The sequence below is a fragment of the Pagrus pagrus genome (genome assembly GCF_965226575.1).
Source record: "Pagrus pagrus genome assembly, chromosome: 3".
Taxonomy (NCBI): Eukaryota; Metazoa; Chordata; class Actinopteri; order Spariformes; family Sparidae; genus Pagrus; species Pagrus pagrus.
The window spans coordinates 36,026,761-36,044,688 of NC_140187.1; the positions used below are offsets into that span (position 1 = coordinate 36,026,761).

The window sequence follows — 17,928 nt, forward strand, 5'->3', positions numbered from 1 at the left end:
AAAAATTACTTTGATAGGATCGGATTCTTGTCCGTATCTTATTAAAGAGTGGACGAATGATCCTACTGAATGGCCTGAAGTGTCATTCCCTGACATCTTCTGCTACCTGGTTGAATCACCCGGTAAGAGGCAAAATCATGTTAACTGATTAATTAAACCTCACATAATTTCTATGTCTGACAAGGAAATTAGCACGTTTTAGTGAATTTGTTCACCAAACAGTGGTTGTTATTGCTTAATAGCCATCATGAGCTGCATACATATTGGTTATTGACGACTCGGTATATCACGCAGGGATTTACACACACAGCAGCCTAAAGAACTATCGGTCCCTGGAGGCACACAACTTTTTTTCAAGTGGCTTTGTTGGAGTTGTGCTTCACCATAAACTACCTTCCTCGGATACCTACCTGTTCCGAAGTGATGTAAAGCCGTCCTGGAGGGTGACAGAGAAGTCGCACCAGACGTGGGTCGCAGTAAAGGGAGAGGGTACTATCATCGCTGCCCACTGCAACTGCATGGCAGGGTACGTTTGTGAATGTGTTCATTGATTTGTTTCTCTCTCTCTCTCTCTCTCTCTCTCTCTCTCTCTCTCTCTCTCTCTCTGTGTGTGTGTGTGTGTGCCATAAATACGTCCAAATATATCAAAATGTTTCCAAAAGAAATGTCACCACCTGGTGACATTTCTTTTGGACGGGCAGTAGGCCTATATGTAAAATCTTAGTCCCAATATTTTTTAGTGATCTAGAGCTAATGGATATTTCTTTCCTTCCTTTTCAGTCTTGGTGAAAGTTGTTCCCATGTGGCTGCTGTTCTTTTTAAATTAGAGGCTTGTGTCCGCATGGGGATCAACAAAGTGCCATGCACAAGCAAAGCCTGTGAGTGGAACAAGACATGTGTGAAAAAGATTGAGCCTGCCCTTGTTGCAGAGACAACTTTTTACACAGAGGACAAGGCCTCAAAAAAAAGGAAAAGGAAAGCCCCTATCCCAAAAGCCTCTTTATCACAGCAGCAGCAGTTCCTCACTATGCTGGCTGACAGATCACCTGACGCTGTGGTATTAAATAGTTTCATGGATTTTTCCAGGCCTTTTAAGAAGCCATGGTGTTTCAGCCAACATGAGGTGACTGAGGAGGAGATTGAAAATGTGGAGAGAGCAACCATCCTTCAGGCATCCTGTGTGCAATGGCATCAAGAGCGGGTTGGTCGCATTACAGGCTCCATAGCCCACCGTGTCTTAACAGCTACAGAACATCCTAGCAAGTCACTGATCAACACCATATGTGAACAAAGGCACAGGCCAATAATGAAGCCCTGGATTCAGTGGGGGAGACACCATGAGCAAGATGCCATTGACACTTATCAATATACTCTTGGAGCTGGGAGTCCCACAGCCAACCTGTCCTCCACCATTTACATCTGTGCCCCAGTAGATGCACCACATCAGAACCTGGTCATCAGAAAGGCTGGCTTCCGCATCTGCCAAACTATGCCATACCTGGGGGTTTCATGTGATGGCTATGTTTCCTGTGACTGCTGTGGTGAGGGTGTTATAGAGGCTAAGTGTCCTTACAGGTGGGGGCAAGACACCTCTACTGGGTACCAACAGTGGCTTGAGGACAAAAGAGGACATCTGGAAAGCCTGACAAGCTTAAAGAGGAGCCATGCATATTTCACTCAGGTATTTCAATATTTCACCTGCATATACCTGCACACCTCTAATAAGTCTGCAACATTTTGTGCAATTATCCAAGATAATTATCCACAGATGGCATACTATCTATAATGTAAATATTAGTGTTATGATGATTGCATTGCATTTGATAGGTCCAAATGCAGATGTTTGTTACCAAACGGGTGTATGCAGACTTCATCACTTGGACTCCTCAGACCTGCCTGATATTCAGAGTACAAAGAGATGAGGACTTCATCAGTGGTGCCATTAATGTGATGCAAACATTTTGGTCACAACACATACTCCACAAACTTCAGGAGCTGAAAGATGCACAGGTAGGTGGTTGAATATCCTATCAGTGTAAAAATGGCAACAAATAAGTCACTGTGACTGAGAGTTACATATTTATTTATTTTTATTTATTTACCAATTCATTTTGAAGCATATTATAGCTATTTCATTCAGTATCAACATAGACTAGACTATATGTACAAAATCAAATATCACAAAGCCTATACATTTATTTACAACATGAAAACAGACATACTTTTCAAAGGGGGTGTACTCATTTACGCTAAGCACTGTATATGTTTCTGCTAAGTAGGCAGAACACAGTCCAGTCGAAAGCAGCACAGGGAGTGACCCATCAGGCAACACAAGTGGCAGCAGAACATCAGGCAACAGAGGCAGAGTGTCAGGCAACAGAGGCAGAGTGTCAGGCAACAGAGGCAGAGTGTCAGGCAACAGAGGCAGGGTGACAGGCATCACAGGCAGGGTGACAGGCATCACAGGCAGGGTGACAGGGTGTGCAGCAGCAGAGCAGCACTGAGAGAAGTTCAGGGACCTTTGGAAAGACAAACAACAGGTGGTTTTGATTAGAAAGATCCATTATGTCTCCACTGAAACCTGATAAGTGGCACAATTGGAACAATAATGACTTCTTTGTTGTATAAAAAAGTTGCATAAAATATTGTTCTCTGATGCTCATTATTAAATTACTGCACATAGATTTTGTTCTTACTCTCAGATTCTGTGACTGTTGTACATAACACTGCCAGACAAGTTCATTAGTGCTGCACAGACATGCACAATTCTGTCAATCATGGCCTCTTCTCTCTTCTGTCTTTCATCCTGCAGTCTCTTCACCAGGCGCAGAGGAAGTGGGCCATCCAGAATGTGGTACCGGCTCTTCAGGGCACCAATTACTCTCTCTGCAGACCACATATCACATATTTGTTGTTAAAATGCTGTTTATCTACATTGTTATGTTTGAGTTTCACAGGAGTAGCACAGTTGACCGTTATATCATATCATCATTGCATTGTGTCCTATAATTAGTGTTTCTTTTTCATGTTTAAGTGAAGAAAGATCCCTGTTAACTTCCTGTTATCCTGTTCTCTTGATATTGCACTAAATGTGAACAATAGTTCAATGTATTTAAATATAGAATGACATGTTTTTAAGATAAAATGTTGTCTTAAAGGATAACTACCGCTTTTTACAACCTGGACCTTATTTCTAGCAAAATATATGATCATTTACTCACCCAGATAACTTTGGTGTCATTTGAAGTCATTCGGACGAAATTACATCCAGTGTAGCGCCGCGTATATCCATATAATGCGAGTGACGGGGCACCGACACACAGCCTCTATATAACACATTATCTGCCACGAAACTAGTTCATTTCACCAATATTTTGTTACGATACGCTAGTGCTATTCCCCTCTGAGTCCGGGCTCGTCTGTTATCAACATCCGGGGTCAAACTAGCAGTAGCAGCTACAGGTAAACAAGCCGGCTGTCGCGGGTGCGCGCGCAGCTCAGAGACGACATCTTCCAGGTCAGAGGTAGTGGATCAGCCTACAGACCCCGGATGTTGACAGCAGACAAGCCCGGACTCAGAGGGGAATAGCACTAGCGTATCGTAACAAAATATTGTTGAAATGAACTAGTTTCGTGGCAGATAATGAGTTATATAGAGGCTGCGCTTCGGTGCCCGTATCACTTGCATTATATGGATATATGCGGCTCTACACTGGATCTAATTTCGTACGAACGACGCCAAATGACACCAAAGTTATCTGGGTAAGTAAATGATCATATATTTTGCTAGAAATAAGGTCCAGGTTGTAAAAAACGGTAGTTATCCTTTAAGACACCCTACAAAGTAGGGATTACACATGTACCCGTTGATGTGATTAATTGAAATCTGAACCATGTCAGCGGCAAGTAGCAACAGTGATTTGATGATGCAGCACACTCTGAATACCAAAAACATTCAAATGTACATACTGTATGAATCTGACTGCTGACTCTATACTTACCAATGTGAATTCTGATGTTCGAAGTCACACGAGAATTTGCAACATCTTCGGCTGACAGTTGTTTTCGGCCCCTCGTGAAAGACGGTGTGATGAGCTGTGCACCCAGAACAGCAAAGTCATCCTTCAAAGTGAAGCCCCTGTCGGCTAAAATCTGAAATAAACATAACAAATACTTAAAAAACCCTACTTTACTTCACCAGCAACTCAAAAATGGTAACTATGGGTAAATAATAAACTCACAAATAAGACTTGAATTAGAAAAAAAAAAAAACTGTTCATCAAGCATACAGTGAAATTGTTACCTGATCTCCTGCATGGTGGAACTTCTGGGATAAGAAGTCCGAGTTCCTTACAATATGCACATCTGAAGCCCTCCCTCCCCAGCCTTTGGAGAGATATGTGATTGAGCCAGATGGGTGACATGCAATGAAGTACTTCACCGTTGTCCAGTTTTTGTACTTTGAGTAGGTGATAGCTCTGTGAGAAGAGACAGTCTTTAGTAATACTGATCTATACATTGTGTACATTTACACAGACAGCCAGGTAAGTATTACAAAACCCCAACATTTTATGCATGCTATCAAAAAGAAAAATATCTCACCTTGTTTTCAGCTTCTTTGAGTGTTCAATTCTGATCTCAAAGCAGTCGATAATTGCAGTCACTCTAGGGTACTGGAAGAGAACCTCTGCTGGTACTGTGCTTCTGATACACTCTCTATCAGGCCATTTAATCAAAAAAGAAATTTTGGCGTACATCAAATCCAACCATCGGGAGAATACATCAAGGAAAGTGCTATGTGCCAGGTCAAATATTCCACACATCAAATCGGTTGAGGGGTTCTGCCGCAGTTTCACCAGAGTCATAAAGAGCTGGTCTTGTGTTGACAGCTTGGATGTTTTCTGTGACTTTACAAACTGTACCAGGTACTGATGAAGAGTGTCAAATACTGTCCATGACAAGCCTGTCATGAGTTTACATTTAGTGTCATTTTCTCTCACAGTGTTTACCGAAAATTTCAACGTCTCCAATTCTCTGATGGCTTCATCTCGCTCCTTCATGGCCTCATCTCTTTCTCTTCTTAAATTATAAATTTCTTCATGAAGTTGTTCTCTCTCTAAATCCTGAAGAGGTATGGGAGCTTCTGATGTTGGGGATTCTGGTGCTGGGGTCTCTGATGTTGAGGATTCTGGGGCTGGGGCCTCTGGTGTTGGGGATTCTGGTGCTGGGGCATCTGATGTTGGGGATTTTGATTGGGCAGACTGAACACCCTCACGCTTCCTCCTTCTCTCCAGCCTCTGAAGTACTGACCTGGGAGACTTTGTCTTTCTATGTGGGAACAGCGAAGGTATGTAGTCTGGGTGGGCTATGTCCTCGTTTTTTAAGCCTAGGGCAAGACAGTTCACAGACGAAATGAGAAGGGGATAGAAAGGGAGATAATGAAATACATTTTAACTGCAGAAAGCTCGGAAGCTACCACCAGTGTTGTTAGCATAGCTGTGTTTTTGTATACTCGTTAGCTTTTGTAACGAGGCAACGTAGCCTGCATAACGTAGTAGTTACTTAACTTATATTAAAACTAGTAATTGAACATTCATGTTAACTGCGAAACAATCTAACACTGTTATTATGTGAATAACGTTGTCATACCTGTAACGAAGTGCTGACTACAGACGTACACATGTTTGGATTTTGGATCCCACAGGTGGCCTAACTCATCCTCCCGACGGATCGCTTGAAGCCACCGAGTTCTTCTCCTAGGCTCTGTGCTTCGGTTTGGCAAAATATAAAACTTAAGATGTTGGTTTTTTATCTTATTTGTTGTGCAAAAGGGCACACAGCAGCTCTTGGGCATTGTTGAAACTGGTTTGTTTTCCCCCTCGGCGCGAACCGGATGTGACGTTTTGTGGGCGTTCCCTTGCTTGCCGACTGTATCTATAGACCCCTTCACAGATTGTAAACATCCGGGTGGGCGGGCGATCACCGGAGGCAGAAGAAACATTTGAACACAGTGGTTAGCTAGCTAGCTAGTATTGTTTAGGCTTGTTTGGCTATCGTTATCGTACACAAAATGGCTAAAGAAGGTGAGAATTCATCGCAGTATGTACAGACACTCACTGTACGGGATCGGGAGTGTTATTTTAAAAAATTTACCTTATCAGATGGGACCATCTTGACCGACCCTTACGCGCTCACTCAATGGAAGGACGATGTGACAGGTTTACCCTCTGTTGAATGGCCTAAGATTTACACTTACTTCATAGAGAAACCAAGCGTCTACAGTAAAGAAAAACTTAGGGCATATAAATCGCTAGATGCCTACAACTATGTTCTAAATGGTCACGTCCAAGACTTGCAATACAAAGATATATCAGATGAGTTTTGTGTTGTGCGAGCCAAAGTTTTACCTAGCCAGCGCCAAGGCCACATGACAAGGATGTACCAGGCGTGGGTTATCGTGAGTCGAACAAACAACTACGTCTTTACTGCAAACTGCACTTGCATGGCTGGGTAAGTAACTTGCATCGAATGTTTTCTAGCCTATTTTCACATCATGTGTTTAGTTATTGTGATGGTAGCCTATAACACAGGCCAGAAACAGTAAGATAATTAACAGACATTGCAGATTAGCACAATCAATGTTAGACATTGTTATGCTCTATAAACATGTTAGCTATCACTCAATTTACAGTTTTTCTCGATTGTTTACACACATTTTCTGAAAGCATGCCTCATACTCTCAGAACTATACACACAAATCAAAAAACACACAAACAATGGGCAAAACCCCTCACTTCTCCTGCAAAATGAAACTTTACATTCAAAACAATGTTATTTCTTCTCAAAATGATATTTTGTTTTCAAATGACACACACAAACCATCATATGAATAGACATTTATAAGAACCAGTTGAACTCTGATGTGGTCAATGTAAAACACTGATGAATGGAAAACACTTCTTCTCCATTCATCATTCACCGTTTTTGTTCAGTGTTCCACTTACTACAGACAGTACATAAGTGTGTTGTAAAATATTTTAGAATATTGTTTTTATACTCAGAACACACAAATACACAGTAACAAATATATTTTATTTTTCCCACAAAAACATCCCAACCAATATATTTTATTTTTCCCACAAAAGCATCCCAACCAACACAAAGTTGCACATACAGTGGTCGACATACAAAACAACAGAAGAATTTGCAGTTACAGTAAAAAAAATTTTAAAAAAAAACTATGCTGCATCCTCTCTTCTGTTTCGGTCGGGCCACAGCACCTCATCCACATTGCATCATCATGTTGCCCTTTTATGCTAAAGCTCTGATTGCTAATTGTAAAACTGTGTGACAGGTGTTTGCCCATGTGATGAGTCAGTGTGCATAGTAGGGCAACTAACTTTAGAATTTTGAATAACAGTGTGTTCCTTGTGAAAACAAGAGATTTTCTTCATGGAAATTGTGCCAAATGCAGTGAATTGCGCTTAGTGTTCTGAAAAAAGTGTGTTTTAAAACTGCAATTTGAGTGTAAAGCAGGAATTGTGCTTGTAGTTTAGCAGAATTGGTTCAGGGGGTTGGTGCACAAGTTTCATGTTGAGGTCATTGTGTCCCAAGTACCAGTAAATGTGTGTAAACAATTGAGAAAAATTGTAATTTTCTATCTGATATTGCAGCCTAGGATCCTGTTGCAGTCATTCAGCAGCCATACTATTTAAGGTGGAGTTGTATGTTAGGATGGGGAGAACAGCACAGCCAGCAGTCACATCAGGGGAATGCCTCTGGAAAGGGACAAAGAGAGAGGTCAAACCAGCCAGGCTTAGTGACATCAAATTCCAGAGGCCTTCGACAGGAAAGCTGACAGCAGCCCCAGCCAAAGTCAGAACGTTCAGTAGCAGTGCTAGAGGTACCAGTATTAGGGCTTAAAGGGTCTGGCCAGTCATGATCATTGTCGGAGTGTGAGGGAGGGAGGGAGATGGGGAAAGGAAGGGAAGTGACAGGGAAGGATGAAGGGTGGGAGAAAGGTAGAGACACAGAGGGAGAGCAGGAACGGGAGTGAAAGGGTAGGAGAGATAGGGAGGGAGTGAAAAGAGAGGAGACAGAGTGAGAGAGAATGAGAGAGAGAGTGAAAGGGAGGGAAAGAGAATGAGAGAGAGAGTGAAAGGGAGGGAAAGAGTGGAAAGGAGGAATTATTGAGAGAAAGAGAGAGAAAAAACATACACACACAGTTCTGAGTAAATAATGATTGTCATTACTTGAGGTTTAAGTTTACTTTCAAGTCAAGTCAAACTTCACTTCTGACTCAGCACGAACGTTACATACAGCAAAAATAGACAAAAAAGAAAGTAGTCTGACGCAGGTTTGTGGTGTAGTAGTCTGTATCAGGGTCTGTGTTAGTGTGAAGCAGGTTTAAAGATTCAAAAGAGCTGTATTGAACACATAAATCCATTAGTCTACACCGAATACAACCAATGATGGCATGTTCATGGTGCTATATTAATATAATCCAAGATAATGTGTTTCTTTCCTTCCTCTCCCTCTAGAACTCACAGATGAAGACATCCAAGAACTCCGCTCGATTTCCCCTGACGCTGCCATTCTAACCAGCATAGAGGACAGTGAGACTGACACTGCATCAGAGTGTGAGCTTGTATAAGATCTTCCGGAGGAGTTGCCAGAGCCACTCTCTGCCATGTACGACCCCACACTCGGACAGCAGAACCCAGTTGGCATAGCTGAGAAATGTGAAGAGGCTTACCTCAACATGAAGCACAACATCCACCCTGACCAGTGTGAGAGACTAGAAGCGAAAACAAAACAGCAGGCAAAGTCCTAAGACTGGCGCACTTACAGGGAATGCAGGATTACCAGCACAACATTTTATAGTGTATGTACAGGTAATGGTGACCATTTATCCGAAACCACCCTGAAGAAAATCATGCACTATGATGACACCAACATACAGGTTCCAGCTGTCTTCTTAAATTCTAATCCCAAACAATCATAGCAATGTAGTATAACAATAATTGCAATCTAGAAAAAAGCTCATACTATGAAAGGTTTCTCTAAAGGAGCAGTGTAGAAAAAGTAACGAGTAAAAAAGCATTTATGTTCTGAGTTGATAGTTTTACTGACACAATACATTTCATATACAGTACAGACCAAAAGTTTGGACACACCTTCTCATTCAAAGAGTTTTCTTTATTTTCATGACTATGAAAATTGTAGATTCACACTGAAGGCATCAAAACTATGAATTAACACATGTGGAATTATATACTTAACAAAAAAGTGTGAAACAACTGAAAATATGTCTTATATTCTAGGTTCTTCAAAGTAGCCACCTTTTGCTTTGATTACTGCTTCGCACACTCTTGGCATTCTCTTGATGAGCTTCAAGAGGTAGTCACCTGAAATGGTCTTCCAACAGTCTTGAAGTAGTTCCCAGAGATGCTTAGCACTTGTTGGCCCTTTTGCCTTCACTCTGCGGTCCAGCTCACCCCAAACCATCTCGATTGGGTTCAGGTCCGGTGACTGTGGAGGCCAGGTCATCTGGCGCAGCACCCCATCACTCTCCTTCTTGGTCAAATAGCCCTTACACAGCCTGGAGGTGTGTTTGGGGTCATTGTCCTGTTGAAAAATAAATGATGGTCCAACTAAACGCAAACCGGATGGAATAGCATGCCGCTGCAAGATGCTGTGGTAGCCATGCTGGTTCAGTATGCCTTCAATTTTGAATAAATCCCCAACAGTGTCACCAGCAAAGCACCCCCACACCATCACACCTCCTCCTCCATGCTTCACGGTGGGAACCAGGCATGTAGAGTCCATCCGTTCACCTTTTCTGCGTCGCACAAAGACACGGTGGTTGGAACCAAAGATCTCGAATTTGGACTCATCAGACCAAAGCACAGATTTCCACTGGTCTAATGTCCATTCCTTGTGTTCTTTAGCCCAAACAAGTCTCTTCTGCTTGTTGCCTGTCCTTAGCAGTGGTTTCCTAGCAGCTATTCTACCATGAAGGCCTGATTCACACAGTCTCCTCTTAACAGTTGTTCTAGAGATGTGCCTGCTGCTAGAACTCTGTGTGGCATTGACCTGGTCTCTAATCTGAGCTGCTGTTAACCTGCGATTTCTGAGGCAGGTGACTCTTGGTCTTCCTTTCCTGGGGCGGTCCTCATGTGAGCCAGTTTCTTTGTAGCGCTTGATGGTTTTTGCGACTGCACTTGGGGACACTTTCAAAGTTTTCCCAATTTTTCGGACTGACTGACCTTCATTTCTTAAAGTAATGATGGCCACTCGTTTTTCTTTACTTAGCTGCTTTTTTCTTGCCATAATACAAATTCTAACAGTCTATTCAGTAGGACTATCAGCTGTGTATCCACCTGACTTCTGCACAACACAACTGATGGTCCCAACCCCATTTATAAGGCAAGAAATCCCACTTATTAAACCTGACAGGGCACACCTGTGAAGTGAAAACCATTTCAGGTGACTACCTCTTGAAGCTCATCAAGAGAATGCAGAGTGTGTGCAAAGCAGTAATCAGAGCAAAAGGTGGCCACTTTGAAGAAACTAGAATATAAGGCGTATTTTCAGTTGTTTTACACTTTTTTGTTAAGTACATATTTCCACATGTGTTAATTCATAGTTTTGATGCCTTCAGTGTGAATCTACAATGTCAATAGTCATGAAAAGAAAGGAAACTCATTGAATGAGAAGGTGTGTCCAAACTTTTGGTCTGTACTGTACGTGATGTTACTCTATTTTGGCTAGGGTTGTCATGATACTAAAATTTTCAACTCAATACCGATACTCAGGAAAATATTCGATACTCGATACCATTTTCGATACCACAAGGATAAAAAAAGACCCCAAAATTTAAAAGAAATACTTTTATTAACAAGAAAAATGCAAAAATAACCTCTGTTACAACATGTAACAATTAACAGAACCACACGTTAAATATTCTGGGGACTTGGCATCATATTTTCGTTGTTGGTCAAACACAGATAGGTCACACACAGGTAGAGTTGGCTGTGTGTGCTGCTGTTTGGTTGCAGGTCGACTTTTCTCTGCTTCATTCTGGGACTTTGAAGCAACACTAGGTAGTTTGGACTCATTACTACCCACGGCTGGTTGAGAAGCGCAATTATCTGTTACTAGAGTCGTACATACTGTCGCTGTATGAGCATCCCTGGGGAAAATGAATACACGTGAATTTGTTGACAGAGCCGGCGAATCACGAAATCGTCTGAAAAAACCTCAACCGAGTGCCAACAACAAGCTAGATTGCTAGAGATAGCAGTTGGTAGTTTGTTAGCATATAGGCTGCACAGCACATTAGCATGCTAGAGTTATTCTCATACCGAGTTGGTTATAGTGATTGCACCGACTAAGTTACTTCCAAAACACGACGCTTGGGCGTGAATGTGTTTAGTAACGTCTGAAAATATAACGACGTTTTCGGGAGTTACTAAGTACAATCGCAAGGTGACGTTGTGTTCGGCGTAATAACTACAACCAACTCGGTATGACAACAGTAAGTAGCATGCTAACGTTACCTCCCGATCCCAACCACACTGTTCAACAATTACGTTGATTATCTGCACGAACTAAGGAATCCGCAACTTTTCAAGACAAGACGCTTATAGTGTTTTAGTAAGTTAGTCATCGTCTACAGTCACTACATGAAAACTTGCAAGCTGACGTTGTGTTCGGCGTAATAACTACAACCAACTCGGTACAACAGTAGCTAAGTAGCATGCTAACGTTACCTCCCGACCACACTGTTCAACAATTATGTTGATTATCAGCATGAACTAAGAAATCTGCAATCTCTATGAAAATTTCCGTACAGTCAATTATACACCGACATCTCTTGAAACTTTGCCTGAAACTTTTTGGCATATTTTTAAGGATAGCACCCTTTGCTGGCCACTTCATAATTGATTTTAACATCTTTGCCATTACAGGTAGCCAGGATCTTAGAATGTTTGAAACTGTGCTTTCAGAGGCTCTGTACCTATACGCTATATCTCTATTACTGAGTCTCAATCTCAATTTCATTAGAACTATAAATAAATGATCTTCTAGTGTGAGAGATGCATATAGCTTCTGCACACCACATTTTATTTTACCCAGTAACCAAATGAAGAGGACTGACGTTAACCCAGTGAGAAATAGCAAGTAATTAGCATTGTCTTTGACCGTGGAAAAGGAGAAGTGTATTTCTGAAGCTCCTCTTTCAATCTTGCATTCTCCTCTCTGATTCTGTAACTGTCATTTCTCAGGTTACCATATTCAGTACTGAGTTGGTTATACTTTTGACTGAGACTGTTGAGGGCTTCTTGTTGGACCATAGTCTCTTCTGGGTCATCTGCTGTCATTGGAACATCATCGCCTGGAAGACATTTGCACAGTTCAGTGTCAGCGCAATATAACAATAATAATTATGTATGACATAGAATACATAAAACAACAGAATTTATGTTCTCACCATGGCAAGACGCCTCCTCCTGCTCATCTGTCCGAGTATCCCTTTTCCTTTTTCTTTCCAGTCTTAAAGTGAGTGAGACAGAGACAGAGATGGACAGAGTTAAAAGCCTGCATACAAGAATGTAGGGTTAGTCACACAGTTTATAAACCTCAATTTGACAAACCTTGCAATCTTTTCCATAGGCCTGCTACCGTGCCGTCCATAGGAAAAAACAGGGAACAAAGTCTGGACTGTTTTCATCTGTAGAAGCCTCACCTACAAAATAAGATGAAGCATTATCAGTGTCAGGCAGTCTAAGCTAACGTTTAATAGCCTTCTGGTTGGGCTTGTTAAATTTAGCTAAGTTAGTTAGCTACCAAATGTTAGGCATGGCAAGATACACAAGAAAATTATGTACTTAGCTAGTTACCTAGCTAGTAACGTTAGTAGTAATTACCTGATGTGAAGTGCGCACTGCAAACACGAGCATTTTTGATGATTGCCTCCGTCCAGTCCTTTCTTCTGATTGCATTTAGCAAAAGTTGTCTCCCTTTTTTTTGACTGGCAGGTGGTATCCAATAATATTTTAGATTTAAGCCATTACTCTTTCGGTTCTGGCACCCGACAGCACAACAAGATGACACCATGGTAGCAGAGATGGCAAACTCCTGGAGCTACTAACATCCCTTACCCAGCACTCCACCGAAATACTCATAAATGCCCTGGTCACTTCCCGCTTAGATTATTGCAACTCCCTCCTCACCGGTCTACCACAAAAAGTCATCCACCGTCTACAAACCATCCAGAACACCGCCGCCAGAATCATCACCCGTACCAAGTCCTCAGATCATATTACACTAGTCCTCATGCAACTCCACTGGCTCCCTGTCCATCAACGTATACATTACAAACTCCTTCTGCTAACATTCAAAGCTCTCCACAACCAAGTCCCCCCATATCTCTCTAATATGCTACACCCTTATATTCCACCCCGTTCACTCTGTTCCTCATCTGCCTCCCTGCTTTCCACCCCTTCATTTTCACTCACCTCACTGGGTGCTCGAGCTTTTAGCTGTTCTGCACCCAGACTCTGGAACTCACTCCCACTACACATACGCACTCTGGACTCCATTGACACCTTCAAATCCCACCTCAAAACACATCTTTTTAAGTTGTCCTATTCCCTATAATCCCCTGTCCCTCCACCGTTTTATCCACTTTATCTATTTTTTTTAACCTATTTTCTTTGTATATATTCATTTTATGTGCTATTGTGTTTCATATCTGTTCTTTGTTGTTTTTTTGTTTCCTTAATGTAAGGTGACCTTGGGTGTTTGAAAGGCGCCAACAAATAAAATTTATTATTATTATTATTAGTAGTAGTAGTAGTTGCCTCCAAAATCGGTTTGTTTTGCCTCCAATTGAACACGTGACGTAATCGTGACGTAGGCTCAGAAGGGGCCTATAAGGTGGATAGTCAAGTAGACTGCTTCCTGAAAATACTTCAGTACTTCATTAGAATGTTCTCTTTAACCATAATTAGAGCCAATATTTGGTCAATTCTATATCTATGGGTCGAAGGCAGTGGCGGTCCTGGCTTGCATGACACCCTGGGCGAACCTCACCTTCAGCCCCCCCCCCCTAATTTCCTTAGTTGTGCACTATTAGATGAATCTAATATGAATGTATACATAACTCATTTGTCATTTTGGTTTGCACTAACTGGGCAATTTTCATACTCATATTTATTATTTATTCATATTTATATAACAATACACTGCCCACACTGTATAATTACACTGTTTAAATGTGTACATATTATGTATATACAAATCTATTTCTATTTCTTTTTTTTTTTTTTCCCTGTTAAAAGGGCCTTTTTTTTGGGGGGGCAAGTTTTTCCTCACTCGAATCGAGGGTCGAAGGACAGAGGGTGTCGTCTCTGTACAGATTGTAAAGCCCTCTGAGGCAAACTGTGATTTGTGAATTTGGGCTATACAAATAAAATTTGATTTGATTTGATTTGATTCTTACCTTTTTATTATATTGTTTATTTTTTACTATTATTATTGTTTATTGTTATATTGAACTGTCCTTTGGCTGTTGTGACGCACAAATTTCTCCATTTGCGTACTAATAAAGGAATTCTGATTCTGAACCCCCTGCTTCACTGCTCCCCCGCACCAGTAGGAGAGCTGAGGTCCAGTAGTGAACCTATCCGCCCCCCTCCCCCTCCCTTTCTTCCACAGCATCTGTATGTGAGACTTTCTCAGCAGCAGCAGACGCACCTTTACAAAACAGAGGGCGCCCAGCTGCTCCCCACACGGCAACATGACATAGTTGACTTGGCGTGTAAATGAGCAATGCAAAAACCGGATGAAATGAATGCAAACAAATTTAAGGCAGCCGGTACGGGTCGGCACCGGGGGCGATCAGCCTAGATGACGAGATAATCCCAGAGGTGGCTGCTACAGAGCCGGTTACTGTGGGTGACTGTCCGCTTGGTATTTTTATTTTTTTTTGCGGGCGCTCATGCTGCCCCTCCACGAATACTGCCCATATGCGAAACCGCCCCTGGTCGAAGGTTCCTTAATGCCATGACCAAATGATGAACTGTTCTAGCTATCTATAGGCTATTTTAAAGTTACATCCAGATGAATTAGCTTTTTTTTGCTTCAGCCTCATTGTCAATTACGCTATCATATGAGACACTATACGATGATATCATCTAAGGACCCAGATTAAGCTACAAACACAAAGGTCCCTGCAAGCTGTTTTTGAGACCACATCTAGTTTAATTCCAGTATAGTCACATATTACAGACAAACTTTGACCAAAACACTCTCTATTTTCTCCATCCTTACGGATAATCAAACTTAACCTTATGGGGTTATTTTTGTCTCATATATATTTGTAAACACACAGAGAGTGATCTACAAATAATCCTTGGTTTGCACGTGTTTTGCTATCCACAAATACAAATTTCTAATTTGTAACTTGTATTTTGGTTTTTACAAATACATGTGTATTTGTAAATAAAATGTGTATTTGTAAATAAAATGTGTATTTGTAAATATATAATTTTCCATTTGTGAAACGGAAAATTCTGCTTGTGAAGTGTGATTCATCATTTGTGGATCACCAATCGCACACGCGCATCTCTTTCCTCAATGACGTATTTCTGAGACATTCTTGTCGAGATTCACACAGATCCACAAACAAATAGGTTGTGATTCACAAATGGCTCGCCCTCCTCACCACTAGGTGGCAGTGTTGTTCTATGCATGTAAATATTCCTTCCACAAACACAAAGTTAGGATTTGTAACTTGTGTGTTGGTTTTTACAAATAAATGTGTATTTGTAAATATATATATATATATATATACCGTGAAAATAAAATGAAAACAATAATGCCGTGTCTGTGCCCGTTTGGTTAGCCGACTACAGACGCCGCGGTCTCTGGACAGAGACTCTTGTTTTCATTTTATTTTCACGGTATAGGTCTTAATGTAGGTAGGGCAAGGAGAATCATTTGTTGGCTACTTACAGAGGTTGGTGGCTGTTCTCCTACTTCAGCCATGGTTTTACAGCGAAGTAAAATTCCACTTAAGCACTATGCAAACCGGTAAATGCATAGAACAACACTGCCACCTAGTGGTGGAGAGGGCGGGCCATTTGTGAATCACGACCTATTTGTTTGTGGATCTGTGTGGCTTTCGTCAAGAACGTCTCAGAAATACGTCATCAAGGAAAGAGATGCGTGTGTGTGATTGGTGATCCACAAATGCTGAATCACACTTCACAAGCAGAATTTTCCGGTTTTGCAAATGTCCTTTTTTTTACGAATGAAAAAATTATATTTACAAATACACATTTATTTGTAAAAACCAACACACAAGTTACAAATCCTAACTTTATGCTTGTGGAAGGAATATTTACATGCATAGAACAACACTGCCACCTAGTACCTCTTTATGTACTTTCATTCCTGTCAACCATCTATTATAATTGTATACATTGTGATCTCGTTGATCTGCTCTGTACATGCGACATCTATTGCACGTCTGTCCGTCCTGGGAGAGGGATCCCTCCTCTGTGGCTCTTCCTGAGGTTTCTTCCGCATTGTTTCTTCCCTGTTAAAAGGGTTTTTTTTGGGGGCAAGTTTTTCCTCACTCGAATCGAGGGTTGAAGGACAGAGGGTGTCGTCTCTGTACAGATTGTGAAGCCCTCTGAGGCAAACTGTGATTTGTAAATTTGGGCTATACAAATAAAATTTGATTTGATTTGATTTAGTGGTGAGGAGGGCGGGCCATTTGTGAATCACGACCTATTTGTGGATCTGTGGGAATCTCGACAAGAACGTCTCAGAAATACGTCATTGAGGAAAGAGATGCGTGTGTGCGATTAACACCATACAGCCTGCACTTTTGGGGGACAAGCTGGAGCTCACGGGGGTGGACCAACACCTCACGTCCTGGATTCTCGATTACCTCACCAACCGGCCACAGTATGTGAGGATTCAGGACTGTGTGTCGGACACGGTCATCTGCAGTACGGGGGCCCCACAGGGAACAGTCCTGGCCCCTTTCCTGTTCACTCTGTACATCGCAGACTTCTCCCACCAATCACCCCACCGCCATCTACAAAAGTTCTCTGACGACTCTGCTATTGTCGGCCTCATCAGGGACGGGGACAACAGAGCCTACAGAAAATTTATTAAGGACTTTGTGGCCTGGTGCCAGCGGAACCACCTCCAGCTCAACGCCGGGAAGACCAAAGAGCTGGTGGTGGATTTCCGCAGGTGCAAACAACCCTGCACACAGGTGAACATCCTGGGAACGTACATTGAGATGGTGATGTCTTACAAGTACCTGGGAGTTCACCTGAACAATAAACTGGACTGAACTCATCACACTGCAGTAACGTATAAGAAAGGTCAGAGCAGACTCCATCTGTTGAGGAAGCTCAGGTCCTTTGGAGTGCAGGGGGCACTCCTGACTTCTTTCTATGACTGTGGTGGCATCAGCCATCTTCTATGGAGTAGTCTGCTGGAGCAGCAGCATGTCGGCAGCAGGCAGGAGGAGACTTGATAAACTTATCAAGAAGGCCAGCTCCATTCTGGGATGCCCTCTTGACCCAGTGCAGGTGGTGGGAGAGAGCAGGATGATGGACAAGCAGTCATCGCTGCTGGTGAAGGAGTCCCACCCGCTGCAGGTCACTTTCACAGCACTGGTCAGCTCCTTCAGCGACAGGCTGATACACCCCAAGTGTGTGAAGGAGAGGTATTGCAGGTCTTCCTTCCTGCTGCTGTCAGACTACAATCAGCACTGCTCCAAGTAGACCTCACTCTGCACTCTGCACTGTGCAATACGACTATACTATCTGGTCAATTTTCTTAATACCCATATTTTTCTTATTTATTATTTGTATTGTAAATAGAAATTCACTGCTG

The 17,928-nt window shown here is 42.0% G+C and overlaps 2 protein-coding genes and 1 long non-coding RNA gene across 4 annotated transcripts; 2 read left to right on the forward strand and 1 right to left on the reverse strand.

The window, feature by feature from the left end:
• Positions 1-415: 415 nt before the first annotated feature.
• LOC311254282 (uncharacterized protein) lies at positions 416-2,504 on the forward strand (the record flags this gene model as incomplete). The annotated part of the gene is made up of 4 exons (XM_084347973.1): positions 416-526; positions 781-1,681; positions 1,828-2,010; positions 2,280-2,504. Exons 1-4 carry the CDS (start codon positions 519-521, stop codon positions 2,502-2,504), a joined length of 1,317 nt encoding a protein of 438 aa, XP_084204099.1. The 5' UTR covers positions 416-518.
• LOC311254281 (uncharacterized protein) lies at positions 2,455-6,147 on the reverse strand. 2 transcript variants are annotated; one of them, XM_084347971.1, is made up of 6 exons: positions 5,650-6,147; positions 4,603-5,386; positions 4,304-4,478; positions 4,002-4,152; positions 2,697-2,886; positions 2,455-2,519 (listed from the first exon to the last, which is right to left on the reverse strand). In XM_084347971.1, exons 1-5 carry the CDS (start codon positions 5,999-6,001, stop codon positions 2,699-2,701), a joined length of 1,650 nt encoding a protein of 549 aa, XP_084204097.1. In that variant the 5' UTR covers positions 6,002-6,147; the 3' UTR covers positions 2,455-2,519; positions 2,697-2,698. The 2 variants fall into 2 exon arrangements, with proteins under 2 accessions (XP_084204097.1, XP_084204098.1); XM_084347972.1 differs by lacking the exon at positions 4,304-4,478 and having other exon boundaries at positions 5,010-5,386.
• Positions 6,148-6,169: 22 nt separating this feature from the next.
• Positions 6,170-9,114, forward strand: LOC311254285. The gene is made up of 3 exons (XR_014622229.1): positions 6,170-6,510; positions 7,674-7,903; positions 8,541-9,114. It is a non-coding gene; the product is annotated as an uncharacterized lncRNA (long non-coding RNA).
• Positions 9,115-17,928: the final 8,814 nt, after the last annotated feature.